The sequence below is a fragment of the Scleropages formosus genome, chromosome 15, assembly GCF_900964775.1.
Source record: "Scleropages formosus chromosome 15, fSclFor1.1, whole genome shotgun sequence".
In the NCBI taxonomy this organism is placed as follows: domain Eukaryota; kingdom Metazoa; phylum Chordata; class Actinopteri; order Osteoglossiformes; family Osteoglossidae; genus Scleropages; species Scleropages formosus.
Genome location: NC_041820.1, coordinates 1,133,955 through 1,157,791, shown reverse-complemented (window position 1 = coordinate 1,157,791; position 23,837 = coordinate 1,133,955). Strand labels below are relative to the sequence as shown.

The window sequence follows — 23,837 nt, the reverse complement described above, 5'->3', positions numbered from 1 at the left end:
AAGAAATGAGGTGACTGAGGTAAAGTGCAGAGAGCTGCTGCAACACAGGAAATGTAGAAGAGATGAGCTGTGTCCCCCTGCCTGTGCTGCTCCCTCTCTGTACTCAACAGATTGTTACTGATAATGGATGGAGGAGTGAATTATAGCCATTTATGAATGTCAGAGTTTTGTCTCTTGCAAGCAGGTAAACTGAAAATTCACTTCATAGGATTTGTACCCACTGCCTCCAACTGTAGACACTGGCAGTAATTCTCGGTCTGCTTTTGTGTCCTCATTCTTTCTGTCCAGCTGTAGTGTTCTTTCTCGTGCCCGTTATGTCTGACCACAAGCAATCGGTTCCCCACTCTGAGAAGGAGGACGTGGACAAGGAGTTTGAGGAATGGAAGATCAAATATGGTGAGAAGGTCCTACTGCTGCTGTCCTATAGGAAGTGCAGAGTCACAGCAGGGGTTACTGATGTTCAAAGAATCTGTTAATGCTGTTGAACAGTCTTCCCTCATAAAATTCGGTGTAACTTCATTCCAAATGTGATCCTTCATCTCTTGAGGTGAATTCTCATAAAACAACTCTTAGCATTAAGTTAAAGGGGGAAGAATTTGTTTCTCTGGAAATGTGGGCGGCACGGTAGCACGAGTTGCGCTGCTGTCTCACAGCACCTGGGTAGTGCAAGAGGGCGTTGGTTCGATTTTGATTGGTTCGTTTTCCCTGTGTCTGCATGGGTTTCCTCCGGGTGCTCTAGTTTCTTCCCACAGTCCAGAGACATGCTGTTCAGGTTCACCCACAGTGTGTGAGCTACAGAAAGAGTGTGTTCCACTATTGTATGGATGAGTGACCCAGTGTAGGTAGTGTATCTAGCAGTGTAAGTCACTACGGTAAATAAGGTGTGTGGGCTCATAACACTACATAGAGTTCATTGGAAGTCGCTTTGGAGAAAAGCGTCTGCTAAGTGAATAAATGTAAATGTCATTGAAATCCAGGTTCAGAATGTCAGAATAGCTCTGTGCACCTTTAAATCCTGGTTCAAGACCCACATGTTCAAATCAGTTACAGATAACACATTTGTGTTTCCCTTATTTCTCTTTTGATTTTGTTGTTTTACTCAGTTTTTGAGCACCACTATGGTGCAATGGGTTGCGATTGTGAATCACAGCTATTGAGCTGGGCCTGGGTTCAATCTCGGCTCAGTCTGTGCAGGTGATAGAGTTCCAAAGGTCTGAGTTGCTCTGGGGGTGGGAGGAGCTCGCTTTCTGAAGCTCAGTGTCACGACAACTCATATGCTGAATTGAAATGTCATTTGACATAAGAACAGACAGTGGGCAGGGAGGGATATGTGACAGAGGAGGTGCGCTGCTGAGCGATCGCTTGTTTCCGTTTCAGAAAAGTCCTACAGCTCACCTGAGGAGGAGGCCAAGCGGAAGAAGATGTGGCTGGAAACCAGGACCCGGGTGATTGAACACAATAAGAGGGCGGACGCAGGGGAGGAGTCCTACTGGATGGCGGTGAACCATTTCGCCGACAGGGTACATTGCCGACCTCCCCTGCCTGCCCTGCCCAGCCTGCCCTGCCCAGCCCATCCAGCCGAGCGTCCTCCACCCCTGAGCCCCTGGGATCTGACAGCTTTTCTCTGAAACATCTCTCCCGTCTCCTTAGTTCAGGGACATGTTGTCAGGAACCAACGCCCTTCAACATGCATAGCAGTAGAGCAGTGTCATATAGCAACCTCCCACCTGTCAGCGTTTACTCACTTGGTCTTTATCTTCACTTCTGCTGCACTTGTGCTCAGTTCAGATCAAATTCAGCCACCTGTCAGTGTGTCTTAGTCGGGGTTCTTATTCACCACTCACCACCTTGTCTACTGTCAGTGATCCCACTCGACTGTTCCTCTCTCTTTCTCTCCCTCTCTCCCCCAGCATCCTGAGGAAGTGTGCGGCTGTTTTCGCAAGCAAGCAAAGGGCTGCTGTCACGATGAGAAGTAGTCGGGCAGAAGCGGTTGTGCCGGCGATGTCATGGCAGCCATGGTCATCACCACTCAATAGCTCCTGATGTTCACTGTGCCAAAGAAATGTCGAAATGTGGCTCATCTGCATGTTGGTTCTGTAACGTAGCTTTTTCTCTACTAATGCCAAGTACACACTCCATATTTTCCGTGTTTCTCTCTGTAGCTTGCTGTGAAGAAGGTTCACTTGGGGGCAGTAGGTGGCGTAATGGCTACAGCCACTGTCTTGCATTCAAAGGTCAAAGTCTTACTTGTGCTGTAGTACCTTACCCTGAAGTAATACAGTAAAAATTACTGAGCTATACAAATGAGTAATTATGAAGAGCTTAGAGTACAAAGCTGATATTGTAAATGGCCTTGGTCCCAAAATAAATGAATAAATGAAACATCTGCAGAACACTTTTTTTTTTTTTTTTTTTTTAATTTATCTACACACTACACTTTGTATGGATGCCATGTTTTGGTTTTGAGATCTCCTACCTTTTCTGGCATTTAATGTTATAAGCAGGATTTCAACCTGAAATTATACAATATCCAACTTGTAAATGTCACTAGTGTTTTGTTTTTTTTTTTTTTTGTAACTGTTATTTGCAGTGTTCTCCATAATGGAAAATACAGTGTGCCCGTGAAGCGAGATCTGTGGTAATATTGTCATGTTACTTACAAAAGATAAATTCATTACTTCATAAATTACTGACACCCAAATACAAGTCAACTGAATTTTTTTCTCAAATATGTCAAAGTACTTAATCTCCTTGGAATAATAGCAATTTCTAGTTAGGAAGGCACAATATTACTTCATTACCTAAACATGCTAATGAAGTAAAAGTGCTGAATAACATGTTAAAGTGGTGAAGCTTGAAAACTGTTGATGCTCCTGTATTAAGTTCTTTGTTTGTGATGTGTAAAATAGAATGAATTAGTGCTGAACAGAAAGATTTTATGAATCTGCAGTTTTTGTTTTTAGAAGAACACACAGTGAGTTGTGTTCTCCGTAGTCAATACAAAATTAATATTTCTTTACAGTTTATGAAGCAAAAATGTGTATTTTTATTAGGTGATTAAGTTCTCAGCTGATACTTTTATCATAAGATAGAATCATGCCGGTGATTCAGTCAACAACTCGGAGTTTATTAAATGATCCGAAAGCTGTGAAACTGGTTTGGGTCTTTACACGTTACGACAGGAAAAATACTGTATCGGTGAAAACGAGTGTGTGTTTCCCTGGCGAATTCCTCCCGAGTGGAAAGTCCAAGTGTGGAAATGGTCCAAACTCTGGATCATCTGTTATTTTTCAGTGAAACAGACAGTGAAGGAACCTCCCTCACAGCTGTGTCTCACAGCGAGAACTGAGCGCCTTTCCTTATGCGTGCTGTGTGCCAGAGAATTCCAGGAAATGTGTCTGCGTGTGCGTGTGTGTGTGTGTGTGCGAGCGCTGCAGCACAGTGTGCAGAAGAAGTCGAAAGGGAAGGTGTTGGATTTTTACAGTCTTTCGGCGGATGGTTTTCCTAGTGTCCCCTGCACAGGACACACACTGCGTTTGGCCTTGGGCTCGAAGATCAGTGTTAACAGTGTAACGTGCACCTACTGCATTTTACTATGGTACTGTGCTCACTCTGCGCAGGGCAGTGGGGTGCAGTGACAGTATTTTGAAAAACACAACAGCAACAACACACTGATGTGCAGAGATACATTTTGCTGCTGCAAAAATGAGCCCCTCATCTGGAAGACTCCTCTGTGCCAGTGTGTTCTGGGAAGGAGGGTTAAGTGATTTTCCAAAGAACTAGAACTTCTCCTTGTCATTGGCTGGAAAAAGGGGTGGATGTGTGTGTGTGTTTTGCACTTTTCGGGGCAGGGTTGATATAAGAAGGGGCAATCCACAGGAAACAGTGATCAGTGCAGACAGACACACTCAGGTAGGTGTGTGTGCGCATGCACGTACATGCCTGGGTGCATGTGTGTTGCCTCTTTGTGTGTTTTATGTATTTTCTGTGTTGTATACTTGACTTCAGGTCGAGACGGAGGGGACTGAGATTGTTTGCGTGTGTGTTTTGTTCATGGTGTGTGTGTGTGCGTTTAATAAAAAAGCACACATACTATAAAGGTTCACAAGAGAAATACGCAAGTTGGTTGCGGGGGGGAACAGAAACACAAGATACTTGTAGCAGGAATTCATCGATCTGACACTTTTCTCCACATCAGGTTACAAATATTTACACAGCTGGGTAACTTTACTGGAGTAAAGTTTAGGGTACGTACCTTGCTCAAGGGTACTAGAGCTGGAGATGGAATTCGAACCTGCAACCTTTCGGTCTAAAGGCAGCGGCTCTTACCATGAGTTGGTACAGTAAAAATGACGCAGCTGTGTAAATGGGCAAATCGGTGCAAGTCGCTCTAGAGGACAGTGTGGGATGAACAAATGAAAGTAAAGTGCAGCGGGTTGGAGACAGTGATGGTGGTGATGTGATCAGGGTGTGTTCAGTGTGTCTCCCCTGGTGCAGAATGAAGGCTGTGCTGCTCTTCCTCCTGGTGTGCGTGGTGGCGCTCTGCGTGACCTCGCGTCCCGTCTCCAAGAAGAAGAGCGATGTGGACGGAGAGTTCGAGGAGTGGAAACTGAAATACGGTGAGAGGGAGGCAGATGTTGCTCTGCAGCAGGTCCAGTAGGGGGCGCTCTTGACACTGGGGTGTTTGATGACACAGGGGTCTTCCTACACTTAAACACCCGTGGGGGGGGCGGAGGGACGTGAGCGGCCATGTGCTCTCTTTTCAGAAAAGTCCTACAGCTCGCCCGAGGAGGAGGCCCGGCGGAAACAGCAGTGGCTGAAAAGCAGGGCGATGGTGATTGAGCACAATAAGAAGGCGGACGCTGGCGAGGAGACCTACTGGATGGCGGTGAACCATTTCGCCGACAGGGTACGTCACGGGTCCACCGCTCCACCCTCGTCCTCGAGCTCACATCCCACGCAGAGGGCCTCGCCCACGGACACATGTTCTCCTCCTCTCTCCTGCAGCTCCCACACGAGTTCGGCTCGTGCTTGGGCTGAACGGCTCCGCGATGCCGACCGTCGAATCTGGAAACGAGACCCCGTGGAACGCGCAGCCGAGTCGCCCGCCCCTGTGGCCGTAGCTCCCGTTTCCTCCGCTCACATTTTCACTGCTGTTTCATGCTCCAGCCGCGCTCTTGTGCTGCTCGCTTCGCTAGATGAACCGGCTCCTCGTCTTTCACGCACCGCTGGGGCCGGAAGTCTGTCTGTAACTCGCTCCGCTTGCAGCGCCAAAGTCCCTTTTTCACACCAAGTCATAGTCGGTAAAAGGGTGATGATGCAGGGATTGCTTGATGTCGAGTTCGACAAAACCAGTGGAGACCACATGTGGCTTCGGATTACTTTTTCAATAAACGTTGAGCTACTTTGAATCAACAGCTAATGCATAAATGTGCCGCGTTCCTCTGGTTATTGGTCACCAGCAGCCAGGAACACCGGGCAAGAGCTGCGAACGCTGTGCCAGTGAGTTGAATCGAGTTGGTCTCACACTCCTGCCATCGATGAGCTCGGGAGGTAAACCGGTTCCCTTCACTGTGCCACAAACACAAGTGTGAGAAAAGAGGGAAATACTGTTGAAATCATTGGAACAATTTTGCATGTTTGAAAATGTATCAGTAATAGGAAGAGCCGCTGTGTTTCACTGCCGTCGCTTGTCTTGTATTTTCAGCAGTTAGAACTTTTTTTTTTTTTTGAACCGCTTGTCCCATACAGGGTCGCGGGGAACCGGAGCCTAGCCCGGCAACTCAGGGCGTAGGGCTGGAGGGGGAGGGGACACACCCAGGACGGGACACCAGTCCATTGCAAAGCACCCTAAGCGGGACTCGAACCCCAGACCCACCGGAGAGCAGGACCCGGTCCAACCCAGTGCGCCACCGCACCCCCCGCAATTAGAACATGTTTCCTGTAAATAAAATATTACAGGATGCAGCACTTTGATGTTGCCATGGATACGGTACACGATCATTTACATTTACACTTATTCATTTATCAGACGCTTTTCTCCAAAGCGACAAACATCTCAGCGAAAATACAATTTGTGCATTACATTAAGAGAAAGAGACATAGTGGCAGACGTGATAATTAAGTAAACCTAGTTTGTTACTTTCCCCTTGATGCACCGATGTTTGTCACATGAGTAGGTGCATAAAACTCAGGATAGACTAATCCTCATCACCTTCCTACATTTTTTTTTTTTTAAAAAAGCTACACAAACATTTACATCCAATACAGGAGTAGCAGCTGTGTGAAGGCTTATCTGGGGAAGATCATAAAGTTACGGTGCATGAACATTTACACCATACGCGAGCTGGAGAGATCTTGGGCGAAATAGGTCCGGAAAAGGTGAGTTCTCAGACCCTTCTTGAGTGTAGACAAAGTTTCAGCAGTTCTGAGTGAGAGGGGGGAGGTGCTTTACCTTTCATGCGCGAGACCACCAAGGGAGCAGAAGTAGACGAGCGAAGGGGTCTGGCTGGGGTGTACCGGTTGATCAAGTCCTGTAAATAGCCGGGAGCAGTTGTAACGATGCATTTGTAGACAATAACCAGGGTCTTGAATGTGATCCGGGCAGCTATAGGAAGCCAGTGCAGAGAAACGAGTAGAGGAGATACATGGGAAACCTTTGGCAAATCAAACACAACTCGTGCAGCAGCAGCGTTCTGTAGAAGCTGCAGAGGTTTGATGGCAGTAGCAGGAAGGCCACACAGGAGAGAGTTGCAGTGTCCAGACGGGAAGTCACCATGGCCTGGACAAGCAGTTGGGCGGAGTCAATAGTGAGGTAAGGACGGATCCTATGAATATTATGCAGGATGTATCTGCAGGACGAGGTTGTGGCTTCGATGTGCTGAGAGAAAGACAGACTCGCATCAGTCGTTACTCCCAGACTCTTAGCGAAGGAGCTAGACGAAATGAGTGAGTTGTCCAGTTTGATTGACAGGTCGTGACAGGAGGACAGGGCAGCTGGGAGGTAAAGAATCTCTGTTTTGGAGAGGTTGAGTTGGAGGTGGTGATAAGACATCCGTGAAGAGATGTCCGACAGGCAGGCAGCGATATGTGGAAATGTCTAATGCTCCCAGTGGAAGGGAGAGGAAGAGCTGGGTATCATCAGCGTAGCAGTGGTATTTGAATCCATGGGAGGCTATGACCGGACCGAGGGAGGAGGTGTAGATGGAGAAATGAAGAGGACCCAATACCGAGCCCTGCGGAACACCGGTTGAGAGAGGCAGAGGAGAAGAACGAGAGCTTCGCCAGACCACTTGATAGGATCTGTCAGATACGTAGGACTCGAACCGTCTTAGTGCCCCTCCTTTGATTCCAAGATAACTAAAAGAGGAGAGGAGAATCCAGCGGTTGACTGTCGGACGCTGCAGGAAGATCGAGGAGGACGACGACTGAGGAGAGGGAAGGGACTCTGTCGAGACACACACTTTTCACATACCTTTGCATCAATAATGTGTTGAATTACTGAGTTTGTGCTGCACTGAGCAGCTAATAACTGAGAGCAGACAGAAAAGCGGAGCAGCGCAGGGAGGCTGAACTCACACCAAGGCTCGGTTTGGGGCTCAAAGTGGGGAACTGGAAGTGGGGAAAGAGGCACAGGTGTGTTTCGCTGTACCTGAGCTCTGACTACAGGTGAGTCTGGGTGCAGCTGCTGCTACGGCTAATGGAGGAGTGAGAACTGCACGCTTTCCCTAAACCGCATTGGTCTTGAAAGCTTTTCGGCGAAACCTGCCGAGTTAAACGCAGCGGCGTGTTTCCCGACAGCAGGTAGCGCCGGCGCCCCGCAGCTCCCGGAGCGTGGGTTCGAATGGAGCTCAGTTTTTGTGCAGCTTGTACGTTTCCCGCGTTCACAAGTTTCCTCTCGCGGTCCAAACAGGGGTTCCAGGCGACTCGGACACTGCGGCTGCCTGCGCTGCGCGCGAACGAGTGTGTGCGACTGCCTTGTGATGGACTGGTCTTCTGTGCAGTCCTGTTTTTGTAGGATAGGCTCCGGACCACCATGACCCTTTACTGGGCAAGTGGTTGATGAAAATGAAATCATCTTCTGTTTGGGGAATGAAACATCGCCTGGCTTTTCCAGCGATAACAAATTAACTAACGGGCCCACGGTTCGGTCAGGAGCGTGTAAAGCGGTCCTTCAGCTCTCAGCGGCACCTGAGCCTCTGCAGTGTTTGTGTGTGTGCGTGTGTGTGGGTTTACAGATGCAATATTATTGTCACTCAAGAGCGACATGTAGCAGCGTCATTTGCAGAAGTATTACACTGTAAGTGAAGAGCAGGGTCAGAGTTCAGAGGGGTCATCTTTATTATCCATTATGTGTAGCGGTGGAGTGGCTCACGCAGCAGGGACGATCTTGCTCATGTGCCGAAGTCGCAGCGTCCGTTTGCGCCGCGTGTCACGGTAAAAACCCAAGTTTTTACACAAGCGGACTTGCGGTAAGTGCTCCGTGCTTCTCGCAATCTTGGCAAAAGGAGGAAATCAGGGTGCAGTTCATAATTTGTCTTCATTGATACACGTGTCCAGTCTCTCGGAGTGGGATTCCAACGCTCAGGCTCCTCCGTGTCGTCTGATCTAGGCGTTTAGGGACAGGAAGAGAAATAATGCTTCTCACATATTTCTACATGATACTCTGTAACAAAACACAGCATCTTATATATTACACTGAGGTGACTAAAACATCACCTCTGGCTGCACTGCATCTGTCACTCACTCTATACCTATACCTATATCTATATCTACATCTACATGTCTGTCATTCTATAAGGGTGGCGCGGTGGGTTTGACTGGCTCCTGCTCTCCGGTGGGTCTGGGGTTCGAGTCCTGCTTGGAGTGCCTTGTGATGGACTGGCGTCCCTTCCCCTTCCAGCCTTATCCCCTATGTTGCTGGGTTAGGCTCCAGCGCCCCCTGACCCCACATGGGACGAGTGGTTTCAGACAGTGTGTGTGTCACTCTATATCTACATATCTCTACATTTATATCTACATCTGTATCTGACCAGAGGTTCCCAGCTCTCTCTGGGTCACACCCTCCTTAAAGAGGCTGATGAGAGCAGACGAGCCTTGTAGAAAAATGTCCATAAATAAATAGAGAGAAATGTGCATTCATTTTATTCCCTCCACAGTGACTTTAGTGTTCAGTAGGAGCAATAATCTGTTTATACCTTTTATTTAGTCGGACGGTTGTTTTCAAAACAAGCCTGAGCTCCACGGAGCCCCGGTGGATTCTGAGTTAAGAACCGCTGTCTCGCACGTATGTAACAATAATAGCGCCCCGTTCAGCTACCGCGGTAAAAGTGACTCGAGGCTTTTGGGGACAGACCCAGATGTACATGTACAGTACGCTCTGCTGTCGTTGCACACCTGGACAGATGTTCAGCGGTGCCTCCCACACTTCTCATTTGTTACTGGGCCCACTGCCTCATACCCACAGGTCGTGGGCACCTGGAGAGGTGGGTTTATATTGTCACTGGTGCACGAAAGCGTGAGGCTGTGGCTCTGGGGTTTGTACCTGGGAAGGTCCTCAGACCAGCGGGTAGCTGGAGGCCGTAGCGATGCCACACTGGTTCTTCTTATTCCTGGACATCTTGATGTAGCCCTGGTCTCCCCAGTCTAGACCCCAGCTGCAGCACACACACACACACACACGTTGGTGCAGGTCAACATCACGCAGCTCCCCGTCTACAAAACAAGAGTCTCTGTCCCAGGAGGGAGTCGGTCGTCCTTACCTGTTCTTCACGAGCCAGTAGTCCTGTCCGTTTTCGGTGCCGTAGCCGACTGCCAAGACCCCGTGGTCCAGATCGGTGCTACTGCACTCCTCCTCACTGTAGACACCTGCGGTGGACGTAGGGAACAGGACAAACAAGAGTCACCTGAAATGAATTAAGATTCCAAAATAACGTGTGTGTGTGTGTGTGTGTGTGTGCGTGTGCTCATGAGAACAGCAGAAGCACAGAAAGATGAAATCTGTCCGTTTCTCAACACCGATCACACTTTTAAAGGTTTAACTTTGTTTTTGTCAACGGAGCACCGGACCACGGGGGGCAACCTGGGTTCTCCGAAAAGCACTCGTCGAAATCAGGCAATGTGCCCAAATGGCTTTCTTTTCTTAACCGTTTTCATTGTCCTCTGCTTTTCATGATGTTCCCCTCACTGAACTCACTGTTCTCTACAAACCGCTGTGCAAATAACCTGAAAGCCAAATGGTTCCTTTGGAAAACCTCCACCGGCTGAAACGGTGCAGGAGGAACTGGCTCAGTAGGACTCCTACGTTGGGAAGGAAGGTGAGCCGCGTACGTTCGTAACGTCGTGGTTTTTCGCTGCCGCTCCGCTGCGGGGCCGAAGCGGCGACAGACGGTTGCGCTACCTGACTGGTACAACTGGAAGGACTCGTGGCCGGCGTCGATGGCCACCGACACGGGTCCGACGGTGGCCACAGCCTCCTTCAGGGCGTTCTCATCTCCGCTGGGGATGTCCACGTACCCCGAGCAGGTGGCGCCCACGTTCTCGGGCTTGAAGCGGCACGTCCCGTCCTGCCGGAGGGATCGGCCAGAAGAAGGAAACTGAGGATTGCGGGCAAATCGGACTCGGAAGAAGCCAGGTGCGTACAGCTGGGGGTGGTGCGGTGCGTTCCCAGCGTTACCCATCATGCATCAGCCTCCGTCCTGACCGACAAGCTAAGGAGCACGTGGGCAGGGCCTCACCTCAGCCTCGTAGGGGTACGAATCCTCGGTGTCGATGCCCCCGTTGGCCTTGATGTACTCGAAGGCCTGGTCCATGAGGCCGCCTCCGCAGCCAAAGTTCCCAAAGTCTCCCGAGCAGTCGACCAGCTGCTGTTCGCTCAGGGACACCAGCTTGTTTGTCTTCCTGAAGTTCTGGCCCTCCAGGGAGCCCGTCTGTGGGGGTGGGGCCACAGTCACACTCTCACATTTACATTTATTCATTTAGCAGATGCTTTTCTCCAAAGTGACTCCCAATGAACTCTATGTAGTGTTATGAGCCCACACACCTTATTCACCGCGGTGACTTACACTGCTAGATACACTACTTACACTGGGTCACTCGTCCATACATCAGTGGAACACACACACTCTCTGTGAATCACGCACTATGGGTGAACCTGAAAAGCATGTCTTTGGAGTGTGGGAGGAGAAAATGCAAACTCCACACAGGCTGAGCGGGGATCGAACCGACGTCCTCTCGATCCGCCCAGACGCTGTGAGACAGCAGCGCTACTCCCTGTGTGCCCCCCCCTCCGGGCACCTCCCCACCCGCTCACCGCGCTGAAAGCCCAGCAGGAGCCGCAACTCTTCTGGTCCTTGACAGGCGTCACGTAGCCCTTGTCCCTCCAGTCCACGGTGGCCGGGAGGCCGATGACCCCTGTCTGCGTGAGGTAAGTGCTTCCTCTGCGGGCCTTGGTGGTGTTGAAGAAGCCCAGGCAGCTCCGGAAGGCGACGCGCCTGTACTCCTTGTTGTCCTGTGGAGGAAGAGCAGTCAGGGGCCAGATGATTGACGGTTCACCGACCGTGGTAAAGGTCACACGTACTGCGCTCAAGGAGGGTGCTGCTCAAAGGCCGCTCAACCGTACCATGTCGGCGAAGAAGGTCATGCCCAGACGGTACGTCTTGATGCCCTGGTCGGCCAGCATGTTGTGAATGAGGACGCGCTTGCGGTTGGACAGCCAAGTGAGCCTGCGCTGCTCCTCTTCGGCCGGAGACCTGTAGCTCTTCCCTGGAGGGAGCAGAGGACAGCGCAGCTAGACGCAACACATCTGGGTGCAGAGACACGTCCCGCGTCGCGATCCCCCATGACCCCCAGCGGAGCGCGTGGCCAGAGACGCAGGAGAGTGTGGAGGAGGCGTGTCCTTTGCTGCAGGAACCCGCAGGTGTGCGTCCCATGTCCAGGCCTGACCCTAACTCTAACCCTAACCCTAACCCTAACCCTAACGCTCTCCGGCCCAGATCTCCCTCTGTCTCTCTCCCTCTCTCTGTTTCTGCTGTCGGCTCCTTCGTGGGCGGAGCATGAATTCAAAGCCAAAGAGGGGAAAAAGTGATTCGCGTGTTTTCTGTAAGCGGCTCAGTATTTATTACACGTCAACATTCCAGCACATTCCGTCTCACAATGACTCATAACGTGGACGGTAAGAGTGTCGTTGTTTTCCAGTGGATTTCCCTCCTCCGAGTGAGAGCGGTGACACCCCCTTCTTTACATGTTTGTCACTTAGACAGCGAGACGTGTGACTTCTGAGCGGTTCAGCAGCGCAGGGGCGATCGGAGCCCTTTGACCCCTTTTGATACGAGCTGCAGGATCTCCGTGCACAAGAAGAGGAGCTTTATCAGCAGGCGTCACCTTTGACCCAGAAACTCGTTGGAAAGACAAACCGGGGGAATTTCTCTTCCCAGTGCGCGCGCGCGTGTGTGCGTCTCAGCTCTGTTCGAACAGTCCCGATGGCGGAATGACCTGAGAAATGCGGTTAAGGAGCCCCGGCGGAGGAGGCCTGCGCTCTTACCGAACTTGAGCTTCCAGGCGTGGAACTCGAGGTCCTCCAGGGAGACGCTGGCGGAGAGCGCCGCCGCCACCAGGGCCGCCATCACCATCAACAGCCTCATTCTGGGGAATCGTGAGTGCCGGAGAGTGCGTGTGAGTGACGTGCCGCGCACCTTGCGTGTCAGCTGTACGCTTCCACCGCCGTGTGTGCCGCGAGGCCGGGCCGCCGCTCACCTGTGTGTGCGCCGATGCCGCTGCGATTCGCCGAAGACGTGAGCGAGGAGCTGCCGATGGCGGAAAGCGTATCGGCGCTCCGCCTTTTATACAGGCCTCGAACCTGCGAGTCAGGCGATTGTCATAAACACGTACACTTTACAGGGGGAGGGAACACAGTAAAAGTGCTTACAGACGGAAAGACAACCAGGAAAAGGAAGTCGGTGCTCACCGCTTATAGCTGGCTGCTTTGTGTGTGTGTGTGTGTGTGTGTGTGTGTGTGTGTGTGTGTGTGTGTGTGTGTGTGTGTGTGTGTGTGTGTGAGTGAGTGAGTGAGAGGAGTAAAGCCGGCTCACTGGAAGCGCACTTCATGGTGAGCTGGAGCTCCATGAGGCCCACAGAGTTATTCATACATCATTATTATTATTATCATTCATTCATCAAAGTGACACTTTTCACCAAGGGCAGTCAGGGATCAAGGGAGCTAGAGCAGGAGGTGGGATTCGAACCCAGGTCCTCTGACGCTTCAGAGCGCTAGGCCAGCTCCTGTCCTGTGCGTGCACCGAGGTTCAGGAAAATAACCACATCCGACGCCGCGTTCTCTGTGTTCGGAGCCCCGCGAGCGCTGAGCCGAGCCATCGAACCCGGAGCCGTCTGCTACAGGACTTTGTTTTTGAGGTGTTCTCTGAGTTGGTTCTCAGAAGGCAACACGCGCGCGCGCGCGCACACACACACACACACACACGCACTCTCAGTTTCACATTCTCTGAAGTCACAAGACTCGGGTTCGACTTGTTTGTCATAAAAAAGTGTCACATGCCGCCATTTGCACCTCTCAGGTGGAATAAAGGCAGTTTGCACACGTTAAAGATTCACCCCTGTTCTCGGATTCCTCCTGACGCACACGTGTCTCCTGTGTGTTGCTGAGCACCTTCCGGCTCACCTCAGCACAGCTCGTGGGCAAACGGCGTCTCTCCAGAGGACGGACGCTCCGCCGCGAGACACGTGTCTGTCCCAGGTGGTCACTCGGAGTCCCCAGCTGGCCTGGAAGTCCCTCAACGCGCACGCGGAGTACGGTGGAGGCGCAGAGGAAACACGCAGCCTCCCCTCTGACACGTGTCTCACACAGGCACATACAGCAGAGTACAGTACAGCGGTGTGCCACTGCAGACGTGTGCGGTTAAGGGTCCCAGGGGGCTGCGAATGACGAGGGGTGGTGGGGGGGGTAGCCACCGTCACAGGAAGCACAGCGGGAAACAAAGCGGTCCACCTGTGATCCACCACAGCGTCTGTCTGCAAACCGCAGAGCACGTCTCGTACACACATCCAGGGGCTGTGGGCTGCTTCACACACACACACACACACACATTGTTCACGAGCCACTCAAGTCCTCAAAGCTTTGAAAGGAGGAGTTGCAGGGCTTACAGGTTCAGTGGACCATTCGGTTTAACGTCACCTGTGACGACAGGTGAGCCGGACAGGAAGCGATCGAGCGGCAGGTCCCGAAGGAACTGGGTTGCTACGCAGATGATGAAAGGACACTTGACAGCTGCTTAGTGTCCCTTTCTGAGGAGGAGAATGACAAAGGCCTCTCAGCCCCCTGCGTTTGACCTCCCACAGCTTTTGACCACCCAGTATTCACCCTGTGCTACTCTTCATTAGTCTGAGGGCTTTCTAGCACATCAACTTCTAGAACCTTCTGTGAGCCCCTGCTTTTGACTTCCATTGCTCCACATTAATGGCGCTGGCACTCTATAGCCCACAGTTTTAACGCCTGGAAAGAATCTTACGGTACATTCAGGTCATCCGAACATCACCCGATGCATTCATCCTGCTTTTCACGAGCGTGAGGCCGAGAGCACGCAGGACAGGACTCCACACCATCACAGGGCAGTCACACGCACACACTCGCACTCAGTCACACTACAGGCACCTGAGAGTCATCAGTTCACCTGAAAGACATCTTTAGCCTGTGGGAGGAAACCAGAGCCCTCAAAGGAAACCCCTGCGATCACTCCACATGGACTCAGCCGCATTCCAACCCATAATCTGGGCCTCCAGCCCAGACGCTATGAGGCACCAGTGCTACCTGCTGTGCCTCCACACTGCTCAGGATGTAGTCGTTCTTCTCTTATGGAAAGTGCCGGTAAAATGGCAATAGACACTGGATATTGATTAATAAAACAAAATACAACAAAAACATAAACGGTGGTGGGTGAAAGAGATCATGTGTGTGAATGAGGCCGTTATCTGGATGCGGGAAATTGTGTGTCAGCGTGTCCGTCCACAGTCACATGATGAAACACAATAGATGTGCCGTCGCAGGTCACATGACCTTCCAGGAACACGGAGGCACTGCCGGTCAATTGCCAAATTCACATGACTCCTGCGCAAGGTACAACTCCCCCCCCCCCGGTGACTCCAGAGGGGTCAACATGGACACACTCCTCCTACGGTGTGTGTGTGTGCTGAGGCCCCTTCTGCTTGTCACACTTTCTCCTCGCTCCGTAGGCCTTTTCTTGAACCCTTCTCCTGAACGCCGGTCCAGTTGTCTTCACTCTCCACACACACCTAGAGTGACATGGCAGCAATTTGAACCCAGGTCACCCCCCCAAGGGAGCCACTCAGCATTTCCACCTGAACCGTTCGAGTTCAGTGGTACCGACACAGGGCACCGACACTGCGCTCATTGCGCCATTTCCACTCAATCGGTAACGGGAGCCACCAGCAGAGGGCACCAGTCCTGCCCCTTTTGCCCCCAGCGGGACGTTTCAACTGACTTTAAAAAAAAATGCCATTTTAGACTGGCATCAATATTGGGGAATGTTACGGGGGTGCGGTGGCGCAGTGGGTTTGGCCGGGTCCTGCTCTCCGGTGGGCCTGGGGTTCGAGTCCCGCTTGGGGTGCCTTGTGATGGACTGGCATCCCATCCTGGGTGCGTCCCCTCCCCCTCCAGCCGTGTGGCCTGTGTTGCTGGGTTAGGCTCCGGTTCACTGTGACGCCACTTGGGACAAGTAGTTTCAGACTGTGTGTGTGTGTGTGATTATGGAGTAGTATGGTTTAATATACTGAGTATTCTGGGATGTCGTGCAGCTGTTTTCCAGCAGTCGCCTGAGAGGCGAGGGGTACGTCGCAGTGCTTTGTGGGAGAGTCACTTTCAGGGGACGGGACCCTAAGGAGGAACCGCAATCCGTTCTATAACCTGCTGTGCGGAGGGAATATGACCAAAATGTGTCACGTTTCAGTTTTTAAATATCACAACCGTTGGCACAAGCGGCGCACCGCGTGGTGCCGGTATCCGGGAAACGGCACCGCGGCTCTTCAAACACGGAGGGGCCTCGTTAGCGCCTGGCGACTCGCTCGCTCTTTAGGTGTATTGTGGGACTGCGCGGCGTGCCCTTAGCAACCGGATCCTCGGTAGCGGAACCTGCGCCGCGCCGTTGATGGTAATGAGGAAAGCTCGTTACTGCAGACACCCCCCCGCTGTCCGTCACGCTAATAATCTCCATACCCCGCTAATGACCGCCTCCACCCCACAGATACGGCACCGCCGTGGTCTCCGCTCTGCTCCCCCGCACTGAGCCGCCCTGCTACTGGAGCGACGGGAGGTAACAGCAGGGGGCGTCTTTTCCAGACCGCCTTTCTGTGTTTTCATAACACATTGTCGTTGGGTGCTGTCAAGTCCATTGACCACGAAAACAAGGTCCTTCCAGAAAGTTCTGTCCCCTACTTGTGTCCCTCGCGCCGAAACGACTGTGTCCACTGTCACTGTGGTTGAGTCCATCCATCTGGTTGCTGCTCTGCCTCTTCATCCCCTTCTTGTTCCGCACACTCGCCACACAATCCACACCACACACTGCACACTGTCACACTCCACCTCATCCCAAAGAGGCTCTGCTGCACTGCACCTCACTGTGGTAAACTAAAGTAAAACTGCTGCTCCTGTGAGCTGAGGGACTGGGGAAGATCCTCCACCCAACAGGTGGCGTCACCTTCACAGAGCTCCATCAACAGGCCTTTTCTGAGGGGTGCAGGGAGGAGGTGAGCAAAGACACCTGGGACAGGGAGGGAGGGGAGGAGTCAGGGGTGCCCCCCCCCCAACAGCACCATGAGGGAGGAGAAAACTAAGTGGCAATACAGTGGGTGCCCACCTGGGGGCAGCACTGGACAGACGTGGTAGAACCCGGAACCGAATGCTGGTAGAACAATTGCAGGGAACAAAGCGCTGAGCCATGGAGTCGAGGGCGGAGCCGACCTGCAGGGGGCGATGAAGAGGCGCGTGGGCAAATGGCTCATCCGAAATTATGGAAATCATCACTTTGTTTTATCCCCCAGCTTTGCTACTTTGAACTCACTTGGCAATTTACCCCCGGTAAAATAGCGGCGATCTCCATGATGTCATCGTGTAAATTACAGGCATTTGGCCAGGACTGGATAGGCAGGGGCTGCAAGGGGACGGGGGGGCATGTCTGTGATGACCCCCCACCCCACCTCTGTCCCCATCTCACATTTCTCTCTCTCTCTCTCTCTTTCCATCACTCGCTCAGCCCTGGGCCCTCTGGTGGAGTCACCAGTGAGTATAAGAAGTGCACATGACGATCTCGCAAATGGGGGGGTGGGGGGGTTGCCAGGAATTGTGGGATTGTTATCACCATACTGTGGTTTTACAGCAATGCTGAAGATCCGCTTTCCCTGAAGACCTAATTCTACCCCAGGCTACATTTTACCCTGTTCTCTCTACACCTGGCGGGCGGGGGGGGTTCCCAGTTGGAAGGTGGTGCTTTCCTCAACAACGTCCATTGCAAGTGTTCTTCGGGGGGATTCACAGGGGGCACCCTGGTCATTGACATATGAACCGTTGGACAGTGTGAGCTCAGAAAGCCAAGAGAACAAGTGTGTGTGTTAATGATGATGATGATTACAGCATCTGCCCTTGCTGCTCTACTGAACCCCTTTTGCTGTTCCCTGAGTTGCTGTTCAGGGGCTTCCAACACCACAGTGCAGTATGTGACACCTACAGTGACCCTTGACCTCTGACCTCCTGCAGACATCACAGTGGGCCAGTTTGCGGAAAGGCTCTCACATAGGAGTCAGTAGAGCTGTGTGTGTGTGTGTGTGTGAATGAACAGTGCACAGAATAGCTGAACCCCACATGTAAGGATGGGGGGTGTCTGCTGTTGGCTGGGGGGGTCACCCATCGGTACCATGTAAAAGTGACAAGAACCTGGGCGCCAAGGCATGCGATGGGTGGGGGGAGGGGAAAGGGGGGGCTTTGGGGGCTTGAAGGTTTGGGGGGGTTGATGGATTGGCCTGAGGGGTCATAACCAAGTGGTGATGTAATCTGTCTTTATTTTCAGCTGGTGTTTGCATGCGCACACAGACTGGCTTGCACACAAATTTATTTTTACCTGCTGATCTCCTGACCCCCCCGATGTGTGTTATAGTGCGGATCACCCCCCCCCAAACACACCCATGTTCCGCCCCCTGGCTCCCGCTCCTGTCCCCTCCCTTCCCTAGTTTGGTCACTTTTTGTAGGGCGGCCGTCCCGTCAGGTGATGCCCGTACTGCCACCCCCCCAGCCCCAGCCCGACAGGCACCCTCAGCTCAGCTGCTCCTGCTTGGGACGGGACCCGGGACCGAGAGCAGGGGATGCTGGGAGCTCTCGTGTTGCTGGGGAGGACAGTGAGAAGGAGGCAGACAGTGGGTCAGGGTCACTGATACCCCACGTGGAGTGTGTGTGCGGGTGTGCTACTGTAGATGGTTGCAGGGGCACGGCAGCCCCTACTGTGGACCCCCGGCAAGGTGCATGCGGGGACGAGCAGCTGTTCTCCACAGGAGGCCACAAATGTTGCATCACTGCTGACGTGTTCATACGCATAACGTTGCACTTGCGATGTAGGAGAGGGAACATGCATGTTGTGGATTCCGTCTCACACACACTTTCACCTGTTATCGTGTCCCCTCACAGTGTGCGTGGCTCTGTTCCGGGGGGTTCTTTTGTTTACCGGACGTACCACTGACCTGTAGGTCGCGGTTGGGGACTGGAGCCCTGTCCACGTGTCCCCCTAGCGAGAAATCCCGCACATCAGAGGAGTTCCAGCTTGACCCTTGACACCTGCAGAAGGAATTCTGCAAATATTCCCCACAATTCCCCGTGCCGGTCAGGACTGGCTGGCTCAAATAGTGGTACATTCCCACAATGCATTTCGACTCCATGAGTTGAATCCCTCCAGCATTTTGGCAACTTCACGCAGCTTTGGACGACAGGTGTGTGATGCAGAGGGAGGGTTTCGTTTTGCGCCGGACACACGTTTTCCTGCCCCGATGACGGGTGGCCGTGTGCCGTCGTTTGACTGCGTGTGACTGTTGGTCGGGGTCCCGTGTGAAAGTGGACCGAGGAGAGTGCCACTCCTCTGCGGTCTCGCTCCATGGGAATGTAGCATCAGAGGAGCGCTGAGTGCAGCAGGTGGGACAGTGGTTCGAATCCCCCTCCTGTTGTAGCACCCTTGGCCTTGCTCAAAAAACTTGCCCTGAACTGATGCAGTAAAACGTACCCTGCGCGGGTGAATCAGTGTAAATAGACTATGTTGTAAGTCACTTTGCACAAAAGTCTCAAACAAAGAAGGGAACGTGAGGCCGTCACGTGAGCGCTGCGCAAACTGACAGCTGCTCTCCATTGAGCCGCGGGGCGGGGGGGCTCCCCGAGACGTGGTGGGTGCGGTCGCGCGCGGAAGGTCGCTCTCGTGCTCCGTCCAGCGCACCCCAGAAGCCGACAGGGCTCGAGACGGACGGCAGGAGAGAGAGAGAGAGAGAGAGAGAGAGAGAGAGAGAGAGAGAGAGAGAGAGAGAGAGAGAGCACGCGGTGGGGGGGCGGACACACCGGTGGGATGCCGGCTGACGGACAGTCTCGCCGCGCGTAAACCTGGATACACGTGGTCCGCTCTGCAGTTTGGGCGCACGCGCTGTCGCAATGGGCCGGGCGCGAGGCGCGGAGATCTGCTTTGAGCTCAATTCTGAGGTCTGCTTGTGCACTTTGTGATCTTTCTCTTTGAAGGGCTTCGCTGCAGAGATAGATGCCGCTGAGCACGAGACGGCGCTTTTAAAGCACCGCCGTTTGTTTGAGAGACTCGCTGCGCGGCGCCTTCCGTCATAATTAGGTGGTTAAGGAGCTCCGCGCGGAGCGACTGCTGGAGGTCACCGGCCACCCGTCGCCTGGGACTCTTCATCAGACAGCCGCCGGTCCGAGCCGCGAGCATGCAGAAGGCGGCCGAGGGGCCCCGGCACGAGGACGCGCACGCGGAGAGGCGCGAGAGCCCGGAGGCGGAGTACCTGGGCTCGCGCTGCGTGCTCTTCACCTACTACCGCGGGGACATCAGCAGCGTGGTGGACGAGCACTTCTCGCGCGCGCTCAGCTCGTACGCGGAGGGCAAGAAGCGCGCCGCCGACGCCGGACCAGGTAAGGGCCACGGGGGGGCTATGGGGGGGCTCCTTTGGCAAAGGTGGGAGGTCACACCTGGTGCAGCAGTGGGCCACAGGTAAGAACAAGGTGAGCGCGGGGTGGGTTATCGATGCGGGAGTTTAGTACAAATGGAACCGTAACATGGGTGTGTGTGCGTGTGGGTGTGTGCATGTGACACGATGTGTGCGCGCACGTGCACATGTGTGGCAAAATGTGCTGTTCATTTGCTAGAGTGCTCCTTCAGGGTGTGAAAAAGGCAGGGAAAGACTCTCTCTCATTCAGCCTAGTGGAGGTAGGTGCCTGCGTGTGTGTGTGTGCGCGCGTGTTCACCCCCCCCCCCCCAGATAGACACACCACGCGTCATCTGTCTTCATGCAGGCCTCAGGGGAGCTTCCTGCCCCACGACTGATACTATGTTTGTCCGCAGCCGTAAGCGCCGTTCCCGCCAGCAGGACGACCCCAGGGGGCCGCCGGAGGCTCCTCCCACCACGGCGGCGGCGGCCTGATTTGTGTGGTCCCGTTCGACGAGGGCCGCGTCGCCGGTGTCTCTTTTCGGTGGAATTCTAAATATAAAAAGGGACGGCAAACAGAATAAAAGTGCCTGCTGACATTTCAGCGGGGGGCGTGGGGGTCCGGGGAAAACAACAGGTGGGGGACGGGCCGGGGAAGGGGCGGGGGGGCTGACACGAGAGTGAGACGTGTCACCACAGCGAGTGATTTAAGGCACCGGCCGACTCGTGCTGTTTTCCAGGATCCAGCAGCTGCCTTATATAGGCGTGCGAGACCCCGGGTTGTGCACGCGTGTCGGTCCCCTCGGGGAAAGAGATACAGGATGATCCAACCAGGAATGAATCCCACAAAAGTAAGGGGGGGGGGGTGTGTTCGCAGAGTGTGTGATGCGTGTATATGTTCTGCAGGCCCAGGTGTGAACTGTGTTTGGCCCTGGATGTGCAGGGGCCTGTTTGCTGGAGCAGCGGGGCCCAGGAATGTGGCACCGCTCTGGTGGCTTGATGCTGAAAGAGCAAACCTGACTGAAACCGGGCGCAGTAATATAATGTGTGCACCTGCAGCATCCTGTTCCTTCCCTCCACAAGTGTCCACATTTCTGCAGAAAGCTCTGGAAGGGTCAACACGTGTGTTGTGCTGTTGCATCATTAATATGGGCCCCACCAAAACAATTGCCCAGGAAGTAAATTCACACTGTTTATACACACACAAACATGCTTTCTGAACCGCTTGTCCCCTACGGGGTCGCGGGGAACCGGAGCCTACCCGGCAGCACAGGGCGTAAGGCCGGAGGGGGAGGGGACGCACCCAGGACGGGACGCCAGTCCGCCTCAAGGCACCCCAAGCGGGACTCGAACCCCAGACCCACCGGAGAGCAGGACCCGGTCCAACCCACTGCGCCACCACGCCCCCGTTCACACTGTTTATACTGAAACAATTATATAAAATACGTGGCAGGACAATGATCCCAAACATAGCAGCAAGTCATCATCAGTGTGACAGAAACAAGAATTGAAAGTGATGGAACAGCCTAGTCAAAGTTCTGACCTGAATCCAAATGGGATGTTGTGGAAAGACCTGCAAAGAGCAATTTGTGCTCGAAAATGTGTAAATGAGCTAGAGTGAAGTGTACCACAGTCCTTCCATAGACTTTCCTGCTCAAAATCTACAGGACGAGTTTAGTTGCAGTCATTGCAGCTGAAGGTGATGAAACCAGTTCCTGAGAAATACCATTTCACACCTGTTATTGCACATTTAATTGTCTTCCACACGAAGGACATGACATAAAATCTGCATTGGTGCCTCCCGCCCCTCTCAGAGTCCATTCATACACTCCTAGATCTAGGTTGATTTTCTAGATTTTCCCAGGATATCACTATTGTGTGAGTTCCACCGATCGTGACCGTGAGTGTGACCACAGAAGTCCACTGACCGTGTGTCCCTCCTACAGACAGCCCAGCCTCCAGCAGCCATCGCAGCTTCCCTCCTTCCTTCTGGGACAGTAACTACCCGTCCCCCCACAGCCGGACGCACTCCGAGAGGGCCGGCCCCTATTCCGTGGACCCGTATTCTCCAGCACTGCACCCGGGACTCCCTCACCCCCATCCGCATCCATCGGAGTCCTGGGGCTACGCTCAGAGTCAGGCGTACGCCTCGGCGCGGCCTCTGCACGAACTGTACACCCCCGCCGGGCTGGAGCCCCACTACGGCCCCCTGCTGATGCCCGCTGTGCGACCCGCCCACCTGGCCGCCCTCCCTGGCCACTATGATGTCAGCAAGCTGGACGGCGCCCCCTCCTGGCCTGGCCTGCTGCCACCTGGCGATGTGGCTCAGACACTGGCTCTGAACATGGACACAGGTACCGAGGAGCTAAAGAGAGAGCTAAAGTTGCGCACTGATTATTGAAACTATTAATACTTTGTGAGAGCAAATATGTTGTAATACATATGGGCAGCAGGGGGCACAGTGCTTAGTGCCGTCGCCTTGCTCTCGAGGGACCCAGGTTCGACTGCCACCTCCTGCTGCAATAGCCTTAATCACCAAGATACTTACGCTGTACTGACAGAGTAAAACTGACCCTGCTGTATAGATGTGTAAATCAGTGTGCATAGGTGTGAATGAAGAGCACAGGCATCCGGCCAAGTGTGTCACACTGTCACTGCGTTCTTATTATGACTGGTTTATGAAAGCAAGGCTGATCAGTGCAGCATCACACAGATCTGAGTGACTGGTTGATCTCACACACAAACACACTTTGCTACTTCCCTGCCCTGTCAGACAGTAACTTCCAGAAGCTGGGTGTAAAACTCGAGGCTCCTGTTGCCGATTGGCGTTGGTGCGCTAATGAGGCCGAGCACCCGCTCTGTGTGTGTGTGTGGACTTCTCGTCAGCCCACCTTTCCTCTCTTGTGTGTCTCCTGCAGGCGTCCAGCATCACAAGAAAGGCAAGGAGGTCTACTGGTTCTAATGAGGCTCGTCGCATCGAGGCACCGCGGCGGGCTGCAGTCGCACCCTCTTTCTGTGTCCCGGCTGGACTGGAGGGTCCGTGGTGGGGTGGGGTGGGACGGGACGGGGCGGGGCGGGGCGGGGCGGGGCGGGGCACAGGGATCCTGGTCACCATGGACACGAAACACGTGATGATGACTCTCGCAACAGTGGAGGGGCGCCAGAGGAGTTTCCCACACTGACCCAGTGCTCAGCGGAGCTCCGGTGTGGCCCCCCGGGGCTCTTGGGCTTCTGAGGGACATGGAGCCGAAGCGGAAGTGACGCTGCGGCGCCGAGACGCCCCCCGCTGTCTGACTCTCGCCACTAGCACTGGGGCGAAATCCGTGACGGGCGCTGGGAAAATATCGTTTCTGTGTCCGGCGTTTACGTGTGAGTGTTTTAGTGTTTTTACTGATACGTTTCTGGAAGTGTGTGTGCAGTCGGTGGGGGGTGGGGTGTCACTGTCCTCTGGTGGGACGTGTGAAAACAGGACGTCGTATTGCAGGTTTTTATGTGTTATTAAAAAGCCAGGCCTGGAGTTCCACACACATTCACACTGTGGCTGCGGTCATGTGCAGCAGGTCCTTGTGCGGTGTGTGGATGAAAGGACACGGACAGATGGACACACACACACACACACACACACACACACACAC

General features: G+C 53.4%; 3 protein-coding genes across 5 annotated transcripts; 2 read left to right on the top strand and 1 right to left on the bottom strand.

Annotated features, from left to right (window-relative positions):
* The first annotated feature begins 141 nt into the window (after positions 1 to 141).
* Positions 142 to 5,430, top strand: LOC108938777 (uncharacterized). Its single transcript, XM_018759712.2, has 7 exons — positions 142 to 184; positions 289 to 396; positions 1,378 to 1,520; positions 1,911 to 1,972; positions 4,498 to 4,619; positions 4,767 to 4,909; positions 5,008 to 5,430. Exons 1-7 carry the CDS (start codon positions 157 to 159, stop codon positions 5,038 to 5,040), a joined length of 639 nt encoding a protein of 212 aa, XP_018615228.1. The 5' UTR covers positions 142 to 156; the 3' UTR covers positions 5,041 to 5,430.
* A 2,897-nt stretch (positions 5,431 to 8,327) lies between these two features.
* On the bottom strand, positions 8,328 to 12,995 carry ctsl.1 (cathepsin L.1). 2 transcript variants are annotated; one of them, XM_029258314.1, is made up of 9 exons: positions 12,754 to 12,994; positions 12,542 to 12,642; positions 11,621 to 11,763; positions 11,312 to 11,509; positions 10,737 to 10,928; positions 10,400 to 10,565; positions 9,762 to 9,867; positions 9,545 to 9,656; positions 8,328 to 8,607 (listed from the first exon to the last, which is right to left on the bottom strand). In XM_029258314.1, the coding sequence occupies exons 2-8, from the start codon at positions 12,639 to 12,641 to the stop codon at positions 9,557 to 9,559; spliced, it is 1,005 nt and encodes a 334-aa protein (XP_029114147.1). In that variant the 5' UTR covers position 12,642; positions 12,754 to 12,994; the 3' UTR covers positions 8,328 to 8,607; positions 9,545 to 9,556. The 2 variants fall into 2 exon arrangements, with proteins under 2 accessions (XP_029114147.1, XP_029114148.1); XM_029258315.1 differs by having other exon boundaries at positions 12,542 to 12,995.
* vgll2b (vestigial-like family member 2b) lies at positions 12,600 to 23,821 on the top strand. 2 transcript variants are annotated; one of them, XM_029258316.1, is made up of 4 exons: positions 12,600 to 12,672; positions 19,787 to 20,188; positions 22,149 to 22,556; positions 23,121 to 23,821. In XM_029258316.1, exons 2-4 carry the CDS (start codon positions 19,987 to 19,989, stop codon positions 23,162 to 23,164), a joined length of 654 nt encoding a protein of 217 aa, XP_029114149.1. In that variant the 5' UTR covers positions 12,600 to 12,672; positions 19,787 to 19,986; the 3' UTR covers positions 23,165 to 23,821. The 2 variants fall into 2 exon arrangements, with proteins under 2 accessions (XP_029114149.1, XP_018615103.2); XM_018759587.2 differs by lacking the exon at positions 12,600 to 12,672 and having other exon boundaries at positions 19,595 to 20,188.
* Positions 23,822 to 23,837: the final 16 nt, after the last annotated feature.

Excerpts from the sequence above, each read along its gene's own strand:
- vgll2b (XM_029258316.1), top strand. The coding sequence starts at position 19,987 with ATGCAGAAGGCGGCCGAGGGGCCCCGGCACGAGGACGCGCACGCGGAG. Across the intron at positions 20,189-22,148 it reads CGCCGCCGACGCCGGACCAG|ACAGCCCAGCCTCCAGCAGC; the intron begins GTAAGGGCCACG and ends TCCCTCCTACAG. Across the intron at positions 22,557-23,120 it reads GGCTCTGAACATGGACACAG|GCGTCCAGCATCACAAGAAA; the intron begins GTACCGAGGAGC and ends TGTCTCCTGCAG.
- LOC108938777 (XM_018759712.2), top strand. The coding sequence starts at position 157 with ATGTCAGAGTTTTGTCTCTTGCAAGCAG. Across the intron at positions 397-1,377 it reads GGAATGGAAGATCAAATATG|AAAAGTCCTACAGCTCACCT; the intron begins GTGAGAAGGTCC and ends TTTCCGTTTCAG. Across the intron at positions 1,973-4,497 it reads GGCTGCTGTCACGATGAGAA|AATGAAGGCTGTGCTGCTCT; the intron begins GTAGTCGGGCAG and ends CCCCTGGTGCAG.
- ctsl.1 (XM_029258315.1), bottom strand. The coding sequence starts at position 12,641 with ATGAGGCTGTTGATGGTGATGGCGGCCCTGGTGGCGGCGGCGCTCTCC. Across the intron at positions 11,510-11,620 it reads TGACCTTCTTCGCCGACATG|GACAACAAGGAGTACAGGCG; the intron begins GTACGGTTGAGC and ends CTTCCTCCACAG. Across the intron at positions 10,929-11,311 it reads CCTGCTGGGCTTTCAGCGCG|ACGGGCTCCCTGGAGGGCCA; the intron begins GTGAGCGGGTGG and ends CCACCCCCACAG.